Source organism: Schistocerca serialis, chromosome 5 (assembly GCF_023864345.2).
Source record: "Schistocerca serialis cubense isolate TAMUIC-IGC-003099 chromosome 5, iqSchSeri2.2, whole genome shotgun sequence".
In the NCBI taxonomy this organism is placed as follows: Eukaryota; Metazoa; Arthropoda; class Insecta; order Orthoptera; family Acrididae; genus Schistocerca; species Schistocerca serialis.
In genome coordinates, this window is record NC_064642.1 from 550,131,138 (window position 1) to 550,156,364 (window position 25,227).

Sequence of the window (25,227 nt, forward strand, 5' to 3'; positions counted from 1 at the left end):
TCTCGACGCTGCTTCCCGGCAGTTCCTGGTCCTTAACACACCTTTCGGCCTCTATCAATATCAACGATTGCCATTTGGGGTTGCCAGCGCCCCTGCTCTCTTTCAGTGATTCTTGGAACAATTATTGCTCCCTGTCCCTGGGTGTATAAATTACATGGACGACATTGTTGTCACTGGCTCCACCACTGAAGAACATCTTCAGAATCTCCACACACTTTTTCATGTCTTACAGACTGCCAGTCTTAAGTGTAATCTTCAGAAATCAAAATTTTTTCAGGCCTCTATCATGTACTTGGGGTTTCAACTCTCTCTGGATGGTATTCGTCCGCTTCAGCAAACTGTCGCTGCGATCAATGCCCTTCCTCACCTTACGTCTGTTAAGGAACTGCAGGCCTTCTTGGGGAAAATAGCATACTATCACAGGTTTTTACCATCTGCGGTTTCGGTGGCTACGCCGTTGCATCGCCTGTTGCATAAAAACGTGCCCTTTCACTGGTCCTCATCATGCGAAGCTGCTTTCCAGAAATTGAAGACTATGCTGAAACGCCCTGTGCCTGGCTACTTATCGACCTGGCCAACATCTTGTTCTTGCCACAGACGCCTCGCAATAAGGGGTTGATGCAGTCCTTGCGCACCATTTTTCTGACAGTTCTGAACAACCCATTGCTTATGCCTCCAAAACGCTCACAGGTGCCCAGCTAAAATACTCTCAAATTGAAAAAGAAGCTTCGGCCATTATTTATGCTCTTCATAAGTTTGGTGTTTTTCTCTATGGATCCAAATATCATCTTGTTACGGACCACAAACCACTTGTTTCCTTGTTTCATCCATCAGTGTCGCTTCCCGACAAGGCTGCACACTGCCTCCAACATGCGAATGCTGATGCACTGTCTCACCTTCCCATGGATCCTGATCTGGTATTTGATAAGGACGAACTTTTGTGTTTCCACCTGGATGTTGCCAAGCAGCGAGTTGTGGATGGGTTCCCCATCACCGGGGACCGGCTGGCAGCTGCTACGGGTTCTGATCCTACCCTCTCCCAGGTTTTACGCTGTATTCAGAAGGGTTGGCCAGATTGTCCGTCCGCTAAGACTTCTGATCCGTTGCGGAACTACTACGCTTTGCGTTACCGCCTCATGGCTAGGGATGGTGTTATCCTCCTTTCCATCAACAATGCTTCGCCGCATGTTGTGGTACCTGCATCTTTGCGTGCTTCGGTCTTGCACCTCCTTCACCAAGGGCACTGGGGTGTCTCTCGCACAAAATCTCTGGCGCGCCGTCATGTGTACTGGCCCGGCATCAACTCTGAAACCGTACACATAGTCCCTGCCTGTGGCCCTTGTGCGTCACAGGCCGCCCCCCCGAAATGATCTTTGTCACTGTGGCCTTCGCTGGAGAAGCCCTGGGAGTGTATTCATGCTGACTTCGGGGGACCTTTTTTAGGTACTTATTGGCTTCTCGTTATTGACGCCTACTCTACCTTCCCTTTCATTGTCCGTTGCACGTCGCCTACCACCGCGGCAAGCACCAATGCTCTAGCTCGCATTTTCTCTTTGGAAGGCCTTTCCTCTGCTCTTGTTACTGATAATGGTCCGCAACTTGCCTCTTCCGATTTTGCGGATTTTTGTGCCCGTCACGGTGTCATGCATGTAATGGCCCCTCCGTTCCATCCACAGTCAAACGGTGAGGGTGAACGACTGGTCCGCACATTTAGGCTCACATGAGTAAACTCCTGACTTCTTCTGCTGCTGATCATGCGCTTCTCCAATTTCTGGCTTCATTATAACAGTGAACCTTTCTTGTGACTGCAGCGCTCAAATGATAACAACAAAACCAGTGGCTGTATTTAATTACTGCTGATTTTGTTATCATTACTCAAGTGCATGAAGGTCTTGTCTACTTTACATTTTTCTTCATCAGCAGATTTTGCTTGATTGCCATTTTTTCTTGCAATATGCTCATTATACTATGTTGCCAACACTTTGTTTTCTTCATAACTCTTTGCTTTCTCACACATTTTGACATTGATTCTTTTTAGGTTTGTAGAAGACAAGATTGTAGTTTTGACAAAATATTTTTCTTTGAGTTATTCAGACTGTAAATTTTAGGTATACTTAGTTTGTGGTCTTAGTACAGTCATTTTGTGGATTTCCTTGAATAGTGAGACTCCAATGTATGAAAATTTTCTATGGCTGCGTCTTTCTGGACTTGTGCTGTAGGGTTGAGAACTGTAAGGTTTCCCTAAATAGGAGTGCACTACACATCAGAGGCTGCTGTGGAGGGGTGTACACAAGGTTTTTTTTAGATTAGGTGACTCTCCATCCAATCCAGATAATGTTAGCTGTAGGAAACCCAGAAGTATCAGTGTAAGATCAAAAGAAATACCTCCCACAGGTGAGAGTATTAAAATCATAATGGTAGACTGCTGAAGCTGTCCCAATGAACTGCCAGAGGTTGAAGTGCTCATGAAAAGCAATGAAGCTCACATAATACTTTGTACAGAAAGCTGTTTGAAACCTGAAATTGACAGAAGTAAGATTTTTGGGTAAAATTTAAATGCATATCGAAAGGATAGGCAAATGGAAAATGGTGGTGGTGTATTTGTTGCAGAAGACAAGAAACTCAAATCCACCAAGGTAGAAATTGAAGCTGCATGTGAGATTGTTTGGGCAAGACTCAGTGTCACGGGTGGGCACAAAATGATTATAAGATCCTCCTATTGCCCATCAGATTCATCTCCTGATGTAACCTAAAACTTTAGAGAAAACCTCATTTCACTTGTACTCAAGTTCTCTAGTTATACTGTAGTCGTTGGTGGAGACTTTAATCATTCAACAATTAATTGAGAAAATTACAATTTTTATAGTGGTGAGCATGATAAGACATTCTATGAAACTTTGCTAAATGCCTTCTCTGAAAACTACCTACAACAGATAGTTAGAAATCCCACTCATGGTGAAAATATATTGGATCTAATGGCAACAAACAGACCTGAGCTCTTTGAGGATATCACCTTCAAAACTGAAATCAGTGAACATGATGTGGCAGTGGCAACAATTATTACAAAAACATAAAGGACAGCTAAAACAATCAGAAAGATATGTATATGTTTAGTAAACTAGATAAAAAATCAATGGTGCCATATCTCAGTGAGGAACTTGGAACTTTCAGCACAGGACAGGAGCATGTAGAGGAACTCAGGCTCCAGGTTAAAAGAATAGCTGACCAGTCACTCGATAGATATGTACCCAGTAGAACAGTTCATAATGTTAGGGAACCTCCATTGTATATAGTCACTGTAAAGAAACTTGAGCGAGAGATGCTGAATGAAACAAATTGGCTGTCAAGAGAGCAATGTGTGAAGCCTTAAGTAACTACAGTAGCAGAATATTGTCAAGTGATCTTGCACAGAACCCAAAGGAATTCTGGTCATATGTAAAGGCTCTTAGTAGCACCAAAGTTAGTATGCAGTCCCTAGTGAATGAGACAGGAACTGAAGTTGATGGTAACAAAGCAAAAGTTTCACTCCATTCTCAAATGTTCCTTTGCAAAGGAAAACCCAGGAGAGTTGCCCCAATTTAATCCTCTTACCACTGAAAAGGTGAGTGAAATAAGTATTAGTGTCAGTGGTGTTGAGAAACAGCTGAAATCGTTAAAACTGAAAAGGCCTTGAAGTAACCCCTGTCAGATTCTATACTGAATTTGTGGCTGAGTTAGTGCCTCTTCTAACTACAATCTATCATAGATCCCTTGAAAAAAATACCCTGTGCCCAGTTCTTGGAAAAAAGCACAGGTCACACCTGTCTACAGGAAGGGTAGTAGAAGTGATCCACAAAAATACTGTCCAGTATCCTTGACACTGATTTGTTGTAGAATCTTAGAACATATTCTGAGTTTAAACATAATGATGTATCTTGAACAGAATGAGCTTCTCAGTGCCTACCAGCATGGATTTCAAAAACATCAATCATGTGAAACCCAACTTGACTTTTATCACAGACATACTGAAAGCTTTGGATCAAGACAACCAGGTAGATGCAGTATTTCTTGATTTCTGGAAAGTATTTGATGCAGTACCACACCTACACTTATAGACAAAAATACAATCATAAAGGCTGTCACGTGAAATCTGTGACTGCATTGAGAACTTTTTGGCAGGGAGGACACAGCATATTATCTCAGATGGAGAGTCATCGCCAGGTGTGCCCCAATGAAGTGTGTTCGGGCCCTTACTGTTCATGTTGTGTACTAATTACTTTGCAGACAATATTAATAATAACCTCAGACTCTAATGAAGTACTATCTTAAAGGAGCTGCATAAATACTCAATCAGATCTTGATAAGATTTCAGAGTGGTGCAGAGACTGGCAGTTTGCTTTAAATGTTTGTAAATGTTAAACCGTACACTTCACAAAACGAAAAAACGTGGTATCTTATGACTATAATATCAAGGAGTCACTGTTGGAATTGCCCAGTGTGCGATTTGCAGGGGAGGATGGCGGGGATTTCCCCCCCTCTGCATCAGACCATCCCCTCCTCTGGTTTTAGTTTATGCATCTCAACCTGGGATGTTTATTTCCCACTCACTGGAGTAAAACTTTACATATAATTTAAATTTGTGGAGCCGAACACTGAAAGTTTTTAATAAGTCTTACTGTTAATACTTTTAATATGTTTCAGTTTTCTATCATCAGAATAAGTACAGCTTTTCACAAATGTGCCTCTACTTTTTGAATTCCCCTCTTATACCTGTATATAAATGATTTTGTAAATAAGCTTTACCTATAATATACTTTTAAAAGATATTGCATACCCATGAATAGTGAGTTTTGCCATTAACATCTATTTATAATTAGCTGTTTAACCATGTGTAACGCCATGGTCCAAGCTAGTAACATACATAATTCTACTAACCCCCTAAGACATCCACCCCCCCCCCCCCCCCACACTGGTAAAAGCACAAATCGCACCTTGGAATTGCCCAACTCATACAAATACCTGTTTCAAAAAATGGAAGCACTATGGGACTTAACAGCTGAGGTCATCAGTCCCCTAGAACTTAGAACTACTTAAACCTAACTAACCTAAGGACATTACACACATCCATGCCCGAGGCAGGATTCGAACCTGCGACCGTGGCGGTCGTGCGGTTCCAGACTGTAGTGCCTAGAACCACTGTGCCACAAATACCTGTTTGTAGCACTTTGTAGGGCTATGACATGGAATGATCACATGGGCTCAGTTGTGGGTAAAGCAGGTGGTAGACTTAAGTTCATTGGTAGAATATGGGGAAAGTGTAATCAGAGTGCTTACAAATCACTCGTGTCACTGGTTCTATAATATTGTTCAAGTTTGTGGCACCCATACCAAATAGGACTAACAGGGGATATTGAACATATACAGAAAAGGGCAGGCTGAATTGTCACAGGATTGTTTGATCTGTGTGAGAGTGTCATGGAGAAACTGAAGAAATTGATCTGGCAGACTCTTGAAGATTGACATCAAGTGTCCCAAGAAAGACTACTACCAAAGTTCCAAGAACTGGCTTTAAATAATGGCTCTAAGAATATACTACAAACCCCTACAAATCACTCACATAGGGATAGTGAGGATAAGATTAGAATAATTACTGCTTGCAGGGAACAGGGAGAAACCCTAATAAGGAGAAATCCTAATAACTGGTACAATGGGACGTACCCTCAGCCATGCACCTCACAATGGTTTGCAGAATATAGATGTAAATGTATATGTAGAACCTGGTTTGTAGCCAGGATCCTTGCTAGAGCAATCAGAGTCAAAATCAATCTCTTCTGCACTGTGCTTTACCATTTCACTAAAAGCACCCCCCTCCTCCCACCACCTGGGCTTACCTTACACAGTTTCTGCTTAGGTTTATTTTGTATCTTCATCTGTGTGGGGACTTCGCCATATGTTCTGTTTGGATCATCTGCTCTGCTTCCAATTGATGCACTTGATATACAAATTCATTTTCTTAAAATAAAAATATGAAATAAAATTATTTCATGCACTTTAAAATGTCAGTGCATTGTAAGAATTAAGTTTATGTTTGGAGTGTCATTTTATTGCTTATCTGTTCTTTCATCTTCTGTGGGTGTCTTTTCTTGGCCAATGGCACAAGTAGTGCACTTCTTGAAAACATTTTTTTAGAATTAAACTCACCGTAGTCAACTGGCACAATGTTACTGCACTCACAGCAGCTTCTGCTACAATGGGCGTTAATCTATTCATGCATCTCAGTTACAGTAATTGACTATAATACAGATGTCACATTTTGAGGTAAGGTGATGTTGCTAGAGGCCAACATTGAATCACTAGCATTGATACCGGTGTTGAGAATAATACTAAATACAGACTTACCACACTCCTCCAACAAATTTATCTTCAATATGTTTCATCTAATGGACAATAATATTCACGTCACACAGTTCACAGTAATATAATTGTACACCAACGTTAGATCACTTTTCTGGTAGCTGAAGCTAAGAAACACAAACATACCACAAAGTATTTATAAAATTTGTCTCCAATATATCATATACATCTTTCTGCTGGAATTCATTAAGTGAACTTGATGGATTATTGTTGTTTAAATAATGTCACCAAGCCCATTGACAAAGTGCAGGAAAAATCATTTAAGTACACCTCAATGATGCACTATGAGCTTAACAGATTTCAGCCACATATGTTTTAACTTCTTAGAGTGAGAACTGCACTTAATTGGTTTCTCCAGATGAAAGATATTGATTTTCTGATGCAGAATGCATACATAACTCAAAAATGACAAAATCAGCACTTAATGGGTTTTTGCAGTATGCCCACAAATTTTAGTGTAATCATAGGTTTCTCTTTCAAGAGAATTATTTAAAAGTCAGAATTATGCAGGTTTTTACAGGATCAGAACTGAAACTGCTTTTATTTCTACTTACAAGTCACCACATGTCTTCCAAAATGTTAGCCCCCCCCCTCCCCCCCCCCCCCCCCCCCCCCTGCTTCCACAAACTATCACCCTTGCAGGCATCAGTAACAAGAGGATATTACTGAAGAATGAAAGGGAAAATTTGAAAGTAAATTAGGAGATGGCCAATTTTGTTTTAGAAGAAACAAGAGCAATTTTAATGCTAAGGTTAATAATAGAGGGCAAAGTTAGAAAAAATAAGGAAATAAACATTGCATTCATGGGTTTCAAGAAAGCTTTTTATAATGGAAAGTGGAACAGAATGTTTTCCATTATTAGGTAGTGTTGTGTCAATTGGAGATATAGAACAGTAATCCCCTTTCTTTCTGTGAAGCAGACTATAATCAGCAAGACAAAATAATACAAGATATCAAAACATACAAGAGGTCAAAATTGGGAAAGGTGTAAGGCAGGGTTTCTCATTTTGACCACTGTTATTTCATTTGTATATTGATGAGTCAATGAGGAAAGTAAAGGACTGTTTTGATTTGTATGTTGTATGATGTGGAAAAAAAATCCGCATGATCCAGTTCATATACACTGAAAAATACACTGTTGTGACGAAAAACTTACAAAAATATGCACAATAACATAAAATATGTGACCTAATTGTATTGAAATGAGATAAAATTTCTGTTGTAATGATAATGTACTTTTTATTTAAGAATAAAATGTTCACGAGAAGCAAGCTAAACTATGAAATTTGATGTAACATGCTTTATAGTGACATCATTAGAACTTTATGAAATCTGAGTTGCAATATATAGTGAGTGCCCTGTGCCTATTTTCAAATAAAGATGGTCCCCTACTGTCAGCCAGCAAAACCTGTACTGAAAAAAACTTTTTTGACTAGTAATGGAAAATATCATGTGAATCAAAATCTAAATGATTAAGAGAGATCTTTCTTCCCAACAAAATCACTGAAATGGAACACAATGTATTATAGATACCCTTCATTATCTTCTGACACCTTTTCCATTTTCTCTGACAATTCTTTTACCACTTTACCACAAACAGCTTCTAATTTAATCACTTTTTTTTACTTGTTTATCTGCTTTACCAGTGGCACTTCTAATTTCCCCAAAGCATTTAAGGCAGCAGGAATAAATCCAGTATTTTGTTTTATGTCTGAAAGCTGCCTGAAATTTCAGCATTAGAAATTGATTCATTTGAGAGCACTAAAGCGCGCCCAAAAATATGATGCTTTTCACAAAGTTGAAGTTTTGTGGGCATCAGTCTAGGATCCCTATCTTGTCAAAATGTGAAATGACAGTAATGAAGAAAATGACAGGAAGGAAATGACACTTAAATGCTGCAACACATGAAGAGGCTGTCAAAAGTGCCTCTTTGTCATACCCAATAAATTTGTCAACATAAATGAATTCATTATGAATCTCTTCTGTAACTGTCTGTAAGACATAAGCACTATTTTAATGCATAATGCTGTTAGTGAATTACCATCTTTCCCATATAGCATGCAGCATACATTATGAAGAGCTGTACTTTGGCACTAGCCAAACATTAACCTGAAGTAGTTTAGGGAAATCGCAGAAGAATTAAATCTGAATGGTAAAATTACATATACTACTACTTTTCCTTAAAGTACTTCTTCAGTTGTGTTTGCAAGGCTGAATGGACCATACTTCATCATTCCCACCTAGCAGGAAGCACTTGAAACCAGGTCTTGTATATGGCAATCTGATATACTGACCATGAAAGGTGATAAGTGACGACATTTTGATAATAGAACTTTTAGTCCGCCCCGGTAGCTGAGTGGTCAGCGTGACAGACTGTCAAACCTAAGGGCCCGGGTTCGATTCCCGGCTGGGTCGGAAATTTTCTCCGCTCAGGGACTGGGTGTTGTGTTGTCCTAATCATCATCATTTCATCCCCATCGACGCGCAGGTCGCCGAAGTGGCGTCAAATCGAAAGACCTGCACCAGGCGAACGGTCTACCCGACGGGAGGCCCTAGCCACACGACATTATTTTTATATAGAACTTTTTCTTTTTTACTGTGTCTGCTGGCACACTGTGCCAATGTGTTGTATATTTTGACATCATTTTCATATAGAAAATCTATACAGAGCATCATTGTTTCTGTCTGCCCAAGCACTATCATTTTAGGTATTATGAACTTACTCATCTGTAATAAAAAAAAAAGAGTTGAATAATGCATTCCATTTATCTCTAAACTATTCAACTTATATGTAGAGTGGATGGCTGCTCTGTTCACTATTTGACATTATATTTACCAATATACAGCATTTATATCTTTTTTACAGAAAAATTTTCATTCTTTGGTGGCGGCATTGCAGGTTGCAAGACTTCAATACCAAGAAGCATTAACAGATGCATGTTTCAAGGTTAGTAGCTTTTTCATCACTTGAATTACATTCAGTTTTAGAAAGTATTCAGTGGTACTTATTACAATATGTGAAATACAGTTGTACTCTAAAAATGGGTGTTTGTGTACGGGAATATCTCTCTCTCTCTCTCTCTCTCTCTCTCTCTCTCTCTGTGTGTGTGTGTGTGTGTGTGTGTGTGTGTGTGTGTGTGTGTGTGAGAGAGAGAGAGAGAGAGAGAGAGAGAGATGTTTAATTAATTGTAAAAGAAAAGAGCCATAAAAATATGCAGTTATGAATGTAATAATATAAATTGAAATAAGGAGAACAGAACAGAATTACTGTGTGTTGGCTCATTTCAGTTGCCAGTGCTAAAATTTTAGCCAAACTTATATATAACAAAGCCAGTGAAGAATCATGTATCCATCTCCTTTCTGGGTTATTTTTGAGACATTTTAAAATGTTCACGGATGGCTAAATAAATAAAAGAACATAAAGAATTAATGTGCTAAGGTCTTAATTCTATGAGTGAATATTACTTTGTTTTATTATTGTAAAATAGGAGAGATTTTGTTGGATTGTCTACTTTCACAGTAAAACACAGAAGTTATACTGTTCAGTATTTGAGGCCCAATCTGTACAGTGAGTGCTGATTTACTTTTACGGTGGTTGCAATTATATGACAGTCAGTGTTTTATGTGCACAATTACTGACCACAGCTTTGTTAAATTGCATTTCTTTTGCTTGTAAATAACTATTGTGAACATAATATTTCTATTATTACAGGAAACACAGTCAGAGGAAGTGGATATAAACAAACAAGTGATTGAAGCTGCACTTTCAAGACTAACAGAAAATAGTTCAACATCATGTTTGGAACAGAGGCACTTATGTGCAGAAACAGATCAGGAATGGGAGGAATAAGTTTTTATATTCTGTATTGGGTGTAAAAGTTTGTATTACAGAATTGAAATAATGGAACATAATATTATTTTTTGTATATAAAATATGTGTACCATACAGTAATTAAATTCCTATCTTATAATTAAAGTACTGTGCAGGTACCAGCAATTCCCTTTCCTTTACACCTGACATGAAATATTTGTACACAAACTGAGAGAGACAGTTCTATGGCAAGGCAAGAGGAAGAGAAGGATAGGAGTGGGGGAAGAGTTAGAATTGCAAATGAAAAAGTGAGATATTTGTTCAAACCATCACTCATTGCTACTTTTGTTAAGTGAATAGTTACTGTTCTTTCTTCCCTTTTTCATTTCATAAGTTGTGCATTACAGATATCATTAACTCAAACAAGATGTTATACATGGACCAGAAATGTATTTCATTTGTTTTAGGTATTATGTTTAAATAACACAATATCACTTTTGTTTAAACTTATCAGTCAGCATGCAGCATATATGCTACATCCACCTTTTCATTTCCTGTGCCCAATTGCAGCATATACTTTCCACCATGTGCTTTCTGCACGTCACCTGTTTTTGTTTCTGCATGTTCCCAGATGGTGGTAGTATGTGCTGGAAGAAAGCTGTTTATCACAGTTGTCATGTCCTGCAAGCAGTCTAGACACTCAGTGACATTAGACACTGGAGAAGGTCCATTGAGTCAGCTAACATGGAGGTGGCTAACTGGAAATTTGAATGACAGGGTGTATATGCGGACAAGAAAAAAAATTCCCATCTTTCCCAGTTAAAAATACACATTCTTCCAGGTGAAAATACACTTTTTCCATGTTAAGTGACAGTATACTTTTCCTTGGAACTGTAAAACATATCAATCCATTGGATCGTTATGGTTTTATACACCGGCTTAGAATTTCCCGACACAATACTTAGGGGAGAAAAGCAAGATCTGTGATGTGCAGCAACCTGTATGCTGCATATTTTCATATTAGGAAAGTATAAATTCGAATTCCACCAAACGCCACACGTTACTTTCTGAAGCATTGAAATTGAGATTGTGATGCGCTTTTGTAAGAACATGTCACGTGATCTCGCCAGCCGATGATGGCGGATATTCAGAGTGTAGGACATGTGATGTAGTCAGCCAATAGCAACACCTCTGTTAAGCTTTGTGACCACACAAACAGGAAAAGTTAAAGGTTTAAATTAATGTAAATAGTGTTCTACAAGAAAAGAAAAGCTTTCACATATAATATTTGTCTCTAAGATCACATATAATGTTGATCATTTTTCCATGTGTTACGCTTTAAATACACTCCTGGAAATGGAAAAAAGAACACATTGACACCGGTGTGTCAGACCCACCATACTTGCTCTGGACACTGCGAGAGGGCTGTACAAGCAATGATCACACGCACGGCACAGCGGACACACCAGGAACCGCGGTGTTGGCCGTCGAATGGCGCTAGCTGCGCAGCATTTGTGCACCGCCGCCGTCAGTGTCAGCCAGTTTGCCGTGGCATACGGAGCTCCATCGCAGTCTTTAACACTGGTAGCATGCCGCGACAGCGTGGACGTGAACCGTATGTGCAGTTGACGGACTTTGAGCGAGGGCGTATAGTGGGCATCCGGGAGGCCGGGTGGACGTACCGCCGAACTGCTCAACACGTGGGGCGCGAGGTCTCCACAGTACATCGATGTTGTCGCCAGTGGTCGGCGGAAGGTGCACGTGCCCGTCGACCTGGGACCGGACCGCAGCGACGCACGGATGCACGCCAAGACCGTAGGATCCTACGCAGTGCCGTAGGGGACCGCACCGCCACTTCCCAGCAAATTAGGGTCACTGTTGCTCCTGGGGTATCGGCGAGGACCATTCGCAACCGTCTCCATGAAGCTGGGCTACGGTCCCCCACACCGTTAGGCCGTCTTCCGCTCACGCCCCAACATCGTGCAGCCCGCCTCCAGTGGTGTCGCGACAGGCGTGAATGGAGGGACGAATGGAGACGTGTCGTCTTCAGCGATGAGAGTCGCTTCTGCCTTGGTGCCAATGATGGTCGTATGCGTGTTTGGCGCCGTGCAGGTGAGCGCCACAATCAGGACTGCATACGACCGAGGCACACAGGGCCAACACCCGGCATCATGGTGGTGGGAGCGATCTCCTACACTGGCCGTACACCACTGGTGATCGTCGAGGGGACACTGAGTAGTGCACGGTACATCCAAACCGTCATCGAACCCATCGTTCTACCATTCCTAGACCAGCAAGGGAACTTGCTGTTCCAACAGGACAATGCACGTCCACATGTATCCCGTGCCACCCACCGTGCTCTAGAAGGTGTAAGTCAACTACCCTGGCCAGCAAGATCTCCGGATCTGTCCCCCATTGAGCATGTTTGGGACTGGATGAAGCGTCGTCTCACGCGGTCTGCACGTCCAGCACGAACGCTGGTCCAACTGAGGCGCCAGGTGGAAATGGCATGGCAAGCCATTCCACAGGACTACATCCAGCAGCTCTACGATCGTCTCCATGGGAGAATAGCAGCCTGCATTGCTGCGAAAGGTGGATATACACTGTACTAGTGCCGACATTGTGCATGCTCTGTTGCCTGTGTCTATGTGCCTGTGGTTCTGTCAGTGTGATCATGTGATGTATCTGACCCCAGGAATGTGCCAATAAAGTTTCCCCTTCCTGGGACAATGAATTCACGGTGTTCTTATTTCAATTTCCAGGAGTGTACATCACAAAAATGTGTCCGTAAAATTTTTAATAACGACATAAATGTCTGATCATTTGGGCTCGAAATTCTTCTAATGGTCATTCTCAAAGAGTTGATTTTTAAATGAGAGCCAAACACTATGTGATTCAAGAAATTCATCGTACATTCTCACGCATAGTTCATCTTGCATAAAAGTAAACTTACTTTGAAAGTAACACTTTCCAAACCATCACTCACAATGTTTTCCCACGACCTGTTAGAAATACTGTAGGTTCATTTCAACAATTGCCAGAGAGCGCCAGATAACAGGCGTCACCACACTTGCGCAGCTACGATGACACAGGAAGGCCGTATGTTCGTACATGTAAAATATTAAAAGATCTTACATTATGTCATAAAAGAAACAAGACATCAGAGGATACTGCAAGAGCATCGGAATTTAGTGAACCATACTAAAATGCATAATTCGGCTTAAAGTGCACATTCATATGTTCAGACTTGGATGTAAATTTTCTTGGAGTATCAGTACTGTATTATCTCATGTTTGTTTCTTTAATATGGCATAATGCCATAAGTGCTAGAAGATGAAAACGTGCACTTGAAATGCAGCGAACAGTTGAAAGCAGCCAGTAGTGTGGAATTAAACACTTCGTTTCAAATACATTGACTGCCTCATAAGAAAAGAGCAATAAAAGCCAAATTTCTTTAGCAAACTGGCAAAAATAACTTCGTTGTTCTGCAAGATGATTAATGCTTGACTATCAAAGGTGGAAATAAAATAAAAATCTAGACCTAATAACTTATTTTAGCCTTTCATAATTACCTGAATGTATTTTAATTCACTTGATAGCTCCCGGTGACAGAAATCCATTTTGTTTTCATTTGACATGAGAGCAATAAACGAAGAGGAAACAGCAAAATCACCAAACGTAAACATGGGTCACGTGGAGACTACCCACCTCCCCACCACAACTCAGACTGCTCTGTGTATCAGTCCCAGATCTAAGATATTTCTGAACCAGAACAATACTCTCTCCAGCATTTGAGTTAGGAGGCCAAAAATTAAATCGACTTTTCAAAAAGTGTTCACTTTGTAGCGCACATCTTTCTGAAAAGTCTGATACGTAAAACGTGTCTTCGAGGAAATGTAAGACATGTTATTTGGTCTTAAGTGTACCATGCCTCTTCACACAGAATTCGTCTATCGCACGCCACTGAATTTCGCTCTGTCAAAAAAAAGTTAATACTGGATGAAATTATTTGTAACTGAGAGAACAAGAACTCTTCAGAAAATTTGCACTCTTTATTGCCTATTAGCTAATAATTTGCTGCTGTTTTGTCCGACATAAAATTAAATATAGGCTACATAAAACCAGTAATGACAAGAGACAAGTAAGACAGTACTCATTTCTTCAATCCTTAAGTCCTAGCATTTTTTTCTCTCTAATCTTGATATGGGATTACATGGCATGCTTTCCTTTCTGGGAAAGAACCTATTACCTCATTAAAGTTCGTCAAATGTTTTGCTACATGAAAAACATAAATGTAGTTGTCTAATACTGAAAAACCTCTTAATACAAATAGTACCTAGGACTGGTGTGATTTCTCAAGCTGATTATGTGTATTTTGTCACTGTCTTCTAGATAAAATAAAATAGACCTTTCTAATATTGCAGCAGTTGTCATACACACCAAATAAATGAGACTTTTTTGGAACCAATGGTAATTTTTATGGCACGACAGAATATAATCCACGAAGGACCAATATCAAATGCATATCAGGCCTACTATAAGCAAACAGCTTTATGTTAGGAAATAGTTTCACATTTCATTTATAAGCTCCAGCTTCTCAAGCATGAGATCGAAAAGTAGTAGTACAAAATTTTTATATAAGTTTGGGACCTTCATATTCTTCCATAACTGTTTCTTCTTCTTCCTCGTTCTAACAAACACTTGCCATGACTAATTCTGTAACTATTCCTGCCAGTGTCAAATCTTATTCTCCTATTAACTTCACTGACCCTGCCACAATCACCGGTTTAGTTATCCCTCATTTATTCTCCGGTTAGGCATTACTACCTGTTCATAAAATACATTTCCTGTGCTACTCCCAGAATAGAACTTAAGCTAGCTGGGGACAGTACAACTGGCCCTTACTAGTGTAGTGTTCTGGCCAAAAACTTTCTGTCAAAATTTCATTTTCTTGGATACATCGAGAAGATAACACACAATCTTTCTTACCTGTTATTCCTGTTAGTCATTTATTTCCACTGTGCTAGTAATATAACAATGCTGATCATTCGCAAACTCATTCAAACACATAAACAAAGAGCGATTGGCATTCACCTGTTCAGCTTTATTCTGCTCAGCTCATATACAGGGTGTCCCAGCTATCTTGTCCACCCAAAATATCTCTGGAACAATAACAGCTATTGGAAAATGACTTTCACCGGTATCAATGTAGGGCTGGGGCCCATGAATGTACATATTTGGAAACATTCTAAAACGAAAGCATATGTGTTTTTTAACACAAACTTACGTTTTTTTTAAATGGACCTCCTATATTTTTTCTTCAGCAATCCATAGCATGACAAAGCACATACACAATGGCGTTTATTGCATCGCAATATTCCTATTACATCCCAAGATATTTAGACGCGAAGTTGACGCTTGAAACACCCGACATGCGCTGCTAAAGCACGTCCTGAGGCTCAGGCGTGAACCCCATGCTGCCCGTAATTGCGATGTGATTGACATGTGTAATCACACCTCCATACTTATCAAGAGTCCCGAAATCAATAATACGGTCTGCTGCCATCAATTCTCATAAGCACATAATGGTTTCCCTCTTGCACATTTTACATGTCTACGTACACAATATGAACCGGTACCGATCGGTGTACACCCGTCAGGTTGTCTTATTTATCCTGCACACCCAAAATAAGATTTATCTAATGCATTATATGACCCATTGTGCCTGTCGCGCAGGGCCTGGCTCTACCTAGTCAAGTGTCCAACGTAGTTCCCATTACTGCCACAGTTACCACTTCGCCTTGTTTATGATTTGCGACCCATGCAAACTCCTGTACTCCAACACCCTCCAAGCATCCCATTTGTTGTTGCTTTGGCGTGCAGTACACCGCTTGCCAGTGTAGTCGTGCATCAGAGTAATCTAGTGACGGCACGGAGGTAGTAGACATTGTGAATAAACATTGTGTTGTAGAACTTACACTGTACAGTATGATGTACACACATGAAGATATGGTAGAAATGCTGCTGATCTATGGAGAATGTACGTTTGCTTGTTTGTTGATAGTATTGTTAGCGAACATTGTGATTATTAAGTTAATATGTCTGTTCTCTACCCAACTCTACATACCTGTACTGTACCCTGTTGTAGGTGGACGAAATGCTGTTCAAGCAGAACGACTGTACAGAAGACGATTCCCTGACAAGCCTTCGCCTTCGCGCCGGATGTTTGGTCGTCTCACATCTCGTCTACGTGAAACGGGAAGCTTAAATCCAAGACCTCGACATCATCCTAGAACACGCACAGATGAACGTGCTGAAGTTGCTGTGCTCGCTAACATAGCTGTGAATCGTCAAATCAGCACACATAAAATTGAATATGATGTTGGTGTGCCGAAATCAAGTGCACAGCGTATTCTTAAACGTCATAAATTTCATCCTTACCATGTTCATTTACACCAGAATCTTCATGAAAATGACTTCCGCAATAGGGTAACATTTTGTCGGTGGGCTCAGCAAATACTTCTGACTAATCTAAATTTTTTTGCAGATGTTCTCTTTACCGATGAGGCATCATTCACCAACAAAGGAATTGTCAATATGAGGAATATGCATTATTGGTTTGCAGACAATTCAAAATGGCTCCATCAGGTTGAGCATCAACGTCCGTGGAAAGTTAATGTTTGGTGTGGGATTATTGGAGATATCATTATCGGACCTTTCTTTATAAATGGCATCCAAAATGGCAGACAATACTCCAGATTTATACGACACAATCTTCCTGTTCTCTTGGACACCATACCTCTGAACCGGAGAATGGTCATGTGGTATCAGCGTGACGGATGCCCTGCACATAACGCCTTACGAGCACGACGACTTCTGAACCGTAAGTTCCCTGGTAGGTGGATTGGACGAGGTGGCCCAGTTAGGTGGCCTGCCCGATCTCCGGACCTTACACCGCTGGATTATTTTCTTTGGGGAGCAGTGAAGGATGCTATTTACCAACATGAACCAACAACACCAGAGGACATGAAGCAACGCATTATTGATGCTTGTACAGCCATCAAGGAGAAAACAGTAGCACGAAGTAAGGCATCCTTCATCCGCAGAGTGACCCTATGTATGCAAGCCAATGGGCATCACTTTGAGCATGCGATGTGAACGTTATGTTTAGTATGTAGTGCTGGTATCACAGTGGAAGTTTCTACAAAGGGCCATTTTACCCAGTGATGTTAAGAAATATTTGTTTGCAACAATTTGTCATTTAACGCATTAGATAAACAAAACATTGATAATTATATGATAATAAAACTAATTGGTTAAACATGTTTACATTCATTTTCTATGTCCTACCTGAACTTCCCAAATCAAAACTTTTTTTTCTAAACAACGGTAAAACTTTTAGTCCACTTGCTCGTTTCACCAAAACCATCAACATGAATTTTACTATTACGAGTGAATGATTAACTGTCACTTGCGCTAGATCTACAGTAAAGTAAAGTTAGCGTTGAACGGCATTACCTTTTTAGTAACGGATTAATGATAAGCGACGTTAACTTTGTGACTAACGTTGTGGTACACAGATATGTTACAGAACCGCATCACCCCTAGCTTATGGGATAAATACCTGCTGGAATGTACGACGTTAATGCAGGATGGCAGCAGACCATATTATTCGTTTCTGACCTCTTGATAAGTATGGAAGTGTGATTACACATGTCAATCACATCGGAATTACGGGCAGCATGGGGTTCACGCCTGAGCCTCAGGACGTGCGCTGCAGCGCATGTCGGGTGTTTCAAGCATCAACTTCACGTCTTAATATCTTGGGATGTAATGGGAATATTGCGATTCAATCAATGCCATTGTGTATGTACTTTGTCATGCTATGGATTACTGAAGAAAAAATGTAGGAGGTCCATTTAAAAAAAAACATAAGTTTGTGTTAAAAAACACACATATGCTTTCGTTTTAGAATGATTCCAAATATGTACATTCATGAGCCCCAGCCCTACATTGATACTGGTGAAAGTCGTTTTCCAATAGCTGTTATTGTTCTAGAGATATTTTGGGTGGACAAGATAGCTGGGACACCCTGTATATAGCCCCTTCCCCTTTTATCTGAAGGAAAGTTTATTTGCTGGCCAGAGTGGCCGAGCAGTTCTAGGTGCTCCAGTCTGGAACCGCGTGACCACTACGGTCGCAGGTTCAAATCTTGCCTCGGGCATGGATGTGTGTGATGTCCTTAGGTTAGTTAGGTTTAAGTAGTTCTAAGTTCTAGGTGACTGATGACCTCAGATGTTAAGTCCCATAGTGCTCAGAGCCATTTGAAGCAAAGTTTATTTCTAGATGTGTGGGGATTCCCCTGGCAGAGACATCATGTACACCATGCACGCATTCAGAAATAAACTTAGGATTCCTTCAGAAATCAACTTAAAATGTGTTCAAAAACCAACAGGGATGCATTTCAAAATCATATGAATAATGATAGTCCAACGTGTGCTGGATGCTATGCACTTTATGAAACAAAGTTTTTTTTTCCAACAAGAACATGAATTTGGTGCTCCCCCCCTCCCATCCTGAAATTACAACCCGGGGCAGATACACTGGTTTGCCCCCACCCCACAGATCTGGGACTGTTGCACTTGTGTGGATCTGGCAGCCAGTAAATTTTTCCCAGGTAGCATCTGGCTGCTTGCTGCTACTGCTTATACAGCTAACAGCCACACTTCTGTAACCAGAATTGGGAGAAGATACTTACTCACATGCGACTCAACTGCGCTTGTGCATGATCCCGCCTGCTACTGCTCAAACAAATCTAATGTAAACAGTTGTGACGTCATGGTCATCAGAGGAAATTTGTTGTTCTGAGGCATTACATAGTCTTCCTAATGCCTTTGACACATTTTGCTGTTGGCAGACGCTTGTATGAGCACTGTGTTTCATTGTTGTATTTGGTGCATTTGCTTTGTAACTTAGTTTTTATTTTCTTTCTTTTTCTCTCGTTAATGTTTTATTGCTGCAGTATTATTCTGCAGTACTGGGATACAGTAATATCCTTTGTTAGAATATTGGTTCTACCAGCCAAAATTATAAAAATCTAACTGAATACTTAAACAATGAAAAATTGCTGGAATTCCAAAAAATTCCTGGGTTTTTCCCGGTTTTCTCCCAGTTGAAAGAATTTCCGTGTTTTTCCTGGATCTCCCAGTTGTCCTGGGTTGTATACACCTGAATGAGTTATGGAACTTGGATGGGAAATAATTGAACAAAGACAAGACCTCAATAACTACAATCTTTAATTGCTTGTCTGAGCAAGAACTGTATAATGACTTCAATGAAAGTACAATACTCCTGATTGAAAAATCCCATGGAGGGAGGAACATGACTAATTATGAGTGCGAGCAGAGCCGGAGGGAATACCACAGATCCAGGCTCTGAACCTGACCTACACAGACATTTATGCTGGACTGCTGTCTGTACTGAACTCTCTTGTGGCCTACGCTGCCCCCTTCTTTTAATCTGTGCAGCAGACTGCGTCACCCCTTCCGTGTTGGTGCTTCTGTACACAACCCTGCGGGGCTTCGTGTGACCGTATATGGCCACTGTCAATGCACTGCCATGCCTTGCAACTCTCCTTTGGGCTCACGTGATAGCTCATAAGACTACGTAACATTTCTGGCCAACACCCATCCTGTTGCACCTCCTTTGTAGTCCAAATACTTCTTACAAAACTTATTTGTTCTGGCTGCTGTTCTGTTGTCTTTCAGGTGTTGCAGCTGCTTCTCCCCCCCCCCCCCCCCCCCCCCTCCCGCCCACCTCTCCCCATCGGTCGGGGGAAATTTGTGGGTGCTGTCCTCAGCAACAATAAATTTTTATACAAGGTTTTTTTCACAAATTTTATTCCATTAATGGGAAAACACACACATTTAGTTTACAGTGGCGTTCAAAAGGCACACACAATTGCTTTACAGTTGCCCATGACAGAAATACAAATAAATTGATATTTTCCTGTTAGAAAAACAGTTACATTTTTACATTTCACACTTAATATCAATGTTATATATTCTAATACCTGGAATCTGGAATAAGATACGTTTTATTTTGCAATATGAGACATTTCATATTATCTACCAATTCTATTTTCTGGTAGGATGGGTACATATACTAGTTTACAATCAACTTTACAATGAGTTACACTTGATACATGATGTATGCATACAACATAATTACAGTTTCAGTACATGAAAGAAAAAACACTTCACACTAGTTTTTATTTTCATTCTTCCTGCCAGTGTTCCCATTCTTCAGCGTTTGTCCATTTATGTCTTAACATTTTGATAAACACCAGTTCCAACTTCACTTTTAACATTGTAGGGTGACAGAAAAACATTATTTAATAATCTTCGCTTGAAAACTGTTTTTGCAGTCAGCCAAAAAGTGATGGAGAACATACTGACCATAATTTCGAGTCTACAAGTCTACATTATTTTTGTGCTCACTACAGATTCACACACACAGTATATAATATCTCTAATGATAGTAATAATATCACTATTGGAAACACCACTGTTAACATTTCAGAGGTACCCTCTACGGGAAGTTCCAAATAAAGTGGTCCATTACCCTGACTTGTAATCACCAAAAGTTAATTCCTCATCTTAAAAGTGTTAAATAATCTCACCACTAACCATGCGTTTTTGTCAGTATTACAGGTGGCACCCAAACAGCTACTTCTGTGAAATATAAGCAATCCAGGATGGTGTACAGTCCTCAAGAGTTCACTCCCTACTCTTACCAAAACAGCATTTGGTAGCTGCCTGGCTGTGATTTCACCTTAGACACCACACACACCAGTATTTGACTGCCGCAGACAGATTGATATCTTGGAGCAAAGTTTCTCCTCCAACTCTCTCATTGGCTGTATTTATATATGGGTGCAGCAGGCCACCAAAAGGAACATCTGCTGTAACCACTCTAGGCACAGATAGCAGCAACTAAATGGCCCCCTTCTCGGACACATATTAATTAATATCTCTGTCATTTAATCATTTATAATCTTCTTAATTTTTATACAATTGGAGTTAATTTGGCTTTAGTTGCTGAAAAAGTTTTAGCTCAACTGTGTTTAAATGTTGCTGGCTAGAATTTTTGTAACGGAATCAATAACAAACATGACCTCTGAACCGCCTCTTAAGATTAATCGTAATGATTATTATTTACAATAAAGTCTTGAAATTTGATACAACTTTATTATTTCATCAATGTAAATCGAGTGCTATAATTAGAACTTTCTATAACAAATACAAATCATACTTAATCTATTATGAATAGGGACGATATCATTCCAAATTTAGTTTTAGAACATAACTTGAAAACTAATAGAGGTAGCTTAATGGAGTCACATAGTTAATGTTTTGATATCACTGAGGCTACATACAAGTTATCATTTTTCTGAGTCTTAATATTTAGTGCCTTCAGTTTTTCATAAAAATGCCAATTTTGACAAAATATTGCACCGATCAAGTTGAGAATCGTAACTTTTGATTGTGACATACATTTGCACATTCTGAACGATTTTTGGGCTTCTAGTTTCATTATTTAGTACCACTTTTTTCTTTGCAATAATATACTTAGGAAACTTGCTTATCTGATCATTCTGAGATTTAACAGTTTTAACATGAATATACTGAAGCATACCCTTACATTGTTTGGAAAGGTTTTTTATTTTTTATTTCATTATTATAATATGGTGCAATATTTTTTATGTTGCACACAGGCGCTAGTAATAGTGAACAGGGGTAAGTCCCAGCACACATGCTCGCCTCTGTATCTCTCTCAATGTTACAGTGTATGTTTTGCCACAAGGTTTCTAGCAGGCACTAGAGATCTGTCAAACATAATCTCGTCACTGTCTCTAGATCTGCTTCTCATAGGACGATACAACCCTCTCTGGGCATTGATTTACAGTAATGTTTTTAACATATTTTTCTACAACAATATTTACTCATTGTTTTGCACATAAAACAATCTTGGCAGCATTTACAATATCTGCATAGACAACATGATATTACTACAATTATTACACCAGAGCCCATGAAACCTCAGAAAAAGAGATGACTTGATGAGAATTTGCTGAAAGCACTTGTCTCCTGGCACAGCTTAAGTTCACATATATTCTTCCTCTCATTATTCAGTATGCAGCAATCTATTTCCATGCTTAAATTCAGCGCAATATCATTACTGGGGACATTAGTTTGTATTTTATATTCAGACTTTATCACCACCTGAGCCATATACCAAGGACATTTACCCCAAAAATTTTATCTTCCCTGTGCCTTGGAGCATGATATCTGTGGGACTTCCATCATGACAGATGATTGTAATACCTTCACCTTCCAGGGCAACAAACAGCCATTCTTTATGACGTAATTGTGTCCACAGACTTTCATGTAACACTATTAGCTTCTGTATACAATCCTTTGGAACATCTTGCATTTTAGCCTCACACTTCTCATGGCCACATGTAGACAAAAGTATAAATTCCTGCTTGCGTATTCTGAGCCTCTGATCTACCGTCTTACACTGTAACTTCTCATTATTTAACTTCACATACTGACATTTCATATCATCAATTACCTCTTTCTCTGTGGCAATATATGTAAATAAAGGTCTCATTCCAGCCACTTCTGATGGTAGTGGTAGTATTTTGTAAGGTTATACACATTGTTCTCTGCTAGCAGGACATCTAACATGTAGTTGTTTCCAGCAACGAAAATATCCAGATCAATGATTCGATTAATTGGTATCCTATGTCTGTCTCAAGGTCGACAGGGAACTGCTAGCCTTTGATGTCATCTTTTATAGTTCTATATACTTTACTATCTGAACTGGATTGACCAGGTGCAATGGTGATCAAAATTATGGCTCTCTGTAAATGTTTTTCAGTACTGTTCTCAAATTCTACTATGTGTCAGCTTAACTGCTTCATTCTACACGTGATAATTCCTTCAGTTTTCACTATGGAGTTTACCTTTTCATTAAAACTAGTCAAGGTTGCTTTATCTATTGTCACTTGTGCCTTTGAAAGTTGGAGTAGCTGTTCCTGTTCTCCTTCTAAGACATCTATGCCTTGAAGTACATGGCATCACCTTCATCTAGATGTCTGAACAGAATCTTACTAATCTCCCCCACAAAGCTTAAAATTCCTCAATTCTTTATACAATATTCATGCTGTGCCAATTGACCAATCAGACCCAATGTCTTTTCTACACTGAAGAGGCAAAGAAACTGGTTCACCTGCCTAAAATTGTGTAGGGCCCCCATGAGCACGCAGAAGTGCCGCAACACAATGTGGCATGGACTCAACTAACATCTGAAGTAGTGCTGGAGGGAACTGACACCATAAATCCTGCAGGGCTGTCCATAAATCCATAAGAGTATGAACAGCACATTGCAAGGTATCCCAGATATGCTCAATGATGTTCATGTTTTGGGAGTTTGGTAGCCAGCAGAAGTGTTTAAACACAGAAGAGGGTTCCTGGAGCCACTCTGTATCAATTCTGGATGTGTGGGGTGTCGCAATGTTCTGCTGGAGTTGCCCAAGTCCATGGGAATGCACAAAGGACAAGAATGGATGCAAGTGATCAGACAGGGTACTTATGTATGTGTCACCTGTCAGAGTCGTATCGAGATGTATCAGGGGTCCCATATCACTCCAACTGCACGAGCCCCACACCATTACAGAACCTCCAGCAGCTTGAACAATCCCCTGCTGACATGCAGGGTCCATGGTTTCATGAGGTTGTCTCCATACCCGAACACGTTCATCTGCTCAATACAAATCGAAATGAGACTCGTCCGACTAGGAAACATCTTTCCAGTCATCAACAGTCCAACATTTATGTTGATGGGCACACACAAAGCGTAAAGGTTTGTGTTGTGCAATCATCAAGGACACTCCAGCTTCAAAATCCCATATCAATGATGTTTCATTGAATGGTTTGCACGCCAACACTTTGTTGATGGCCCAGCATTGAAATCTGCAGCAATTTGTGGAAGGGTTGCACTTCTGTCATGTTGATCAATTCTCTTCAATTGTCATTGGTCCTGTTCTTGCAGGACCTTTTTCTGGCTGCAGCAATGTTGGAAATTTGATGTTTTTCCAGATTCCTGATATTCACAGTACACTTGTGAAATGGTCGTACGAGAAAACCCCCACTACATTGCCACCTCGTAGACGCTGTGTCCCATTACTCATGCGCTGACTATAACACCACTTTCAAGCTCACTTAACTCTTGAAAACATGCCATTGTGGCAGCAGTAACTGATCTAACAATTGCACCAGACACTAGTTGTCTTATATAGGTGCTGCCGACTGCAGTGCCATATTCTGCCTGTTTACATAACTCTGTATTTGAATATATGCCTATACCAGTTTCTGTGGTGCTTCAGTGTATTTTTCCTACACTTAAGTGGCACATATGTTCTGCTCTTCTGCATTCATACTACAAGACTTCAAATAGAAAAACTCCTTCAGCCTGCTGGCATGAACAATAAGACGTTTATTTTGTTTCACACAGATTACAACATTAGGCCCCTTTGTTCATACCACCATGTACGGACCTTGCCTTGATGTACATAACTTGATCTGCCTCGTCATATGCTCTCTTCAAGCAACAGAATCTTGTCCCCACAACGGATTCCTTTGGATTCTGGGTCCTATCATAATATTCTTTATTTTTTATCTTACATTGCCCATTATGTGTTCTTGCACATTGGTGCATTCTCTTGCATGCACTCATTTAACTCTGCCATACAATTGTCAAAATTATACTTCATTTGAGCTGGATCTTTCTGTAGTATCCCTTCAATGTTACATGTTTTTCCAAAGAACAGTCCATGTGGCATATAACCCGTCGCACTATGCAATGTTGTGTTATATAAAAAAAAATGTGAATGGAACCCAACTGTCCCAGTTTGTCTGTGCTCTGTTTAAATAGTGTCACAACATCTCCATTAATGT

General features: G+C 40.0%; 1 protein-coding gene across 3 annotated transcripts in view; it reads left to right on the top strand.

The window, feature by feature from the left end:
• Window positions 1-10,383, top strand: part of LOC126481080 (uro-adherence factor A) — a 150,782-nt gene extending 140,399 nt beyond the window's left edge. For all 3 annotated transcript variants that reach the window (XM_050104568.1, XM_050104567.1, XM_050104570.1), the window contains 2 exons: window positions 9,260-9,340; window positions 10,106-10,383. In XM_050104568.1, coding sequence (XP_049960525.1) covers window positions 9,260-9,340; window positions 10,106-10,243 — 219 coding nt within the window. In that variant the 3' untranslated portion in view covers window positions 10,244-10,383. The remainder of the gene's footprint in view (window positions 1-9,259; window positions 9,341-10,105) is intronic.
• Window positions 10,384-25,227: the final 14,844 nt, after the last annotated feature.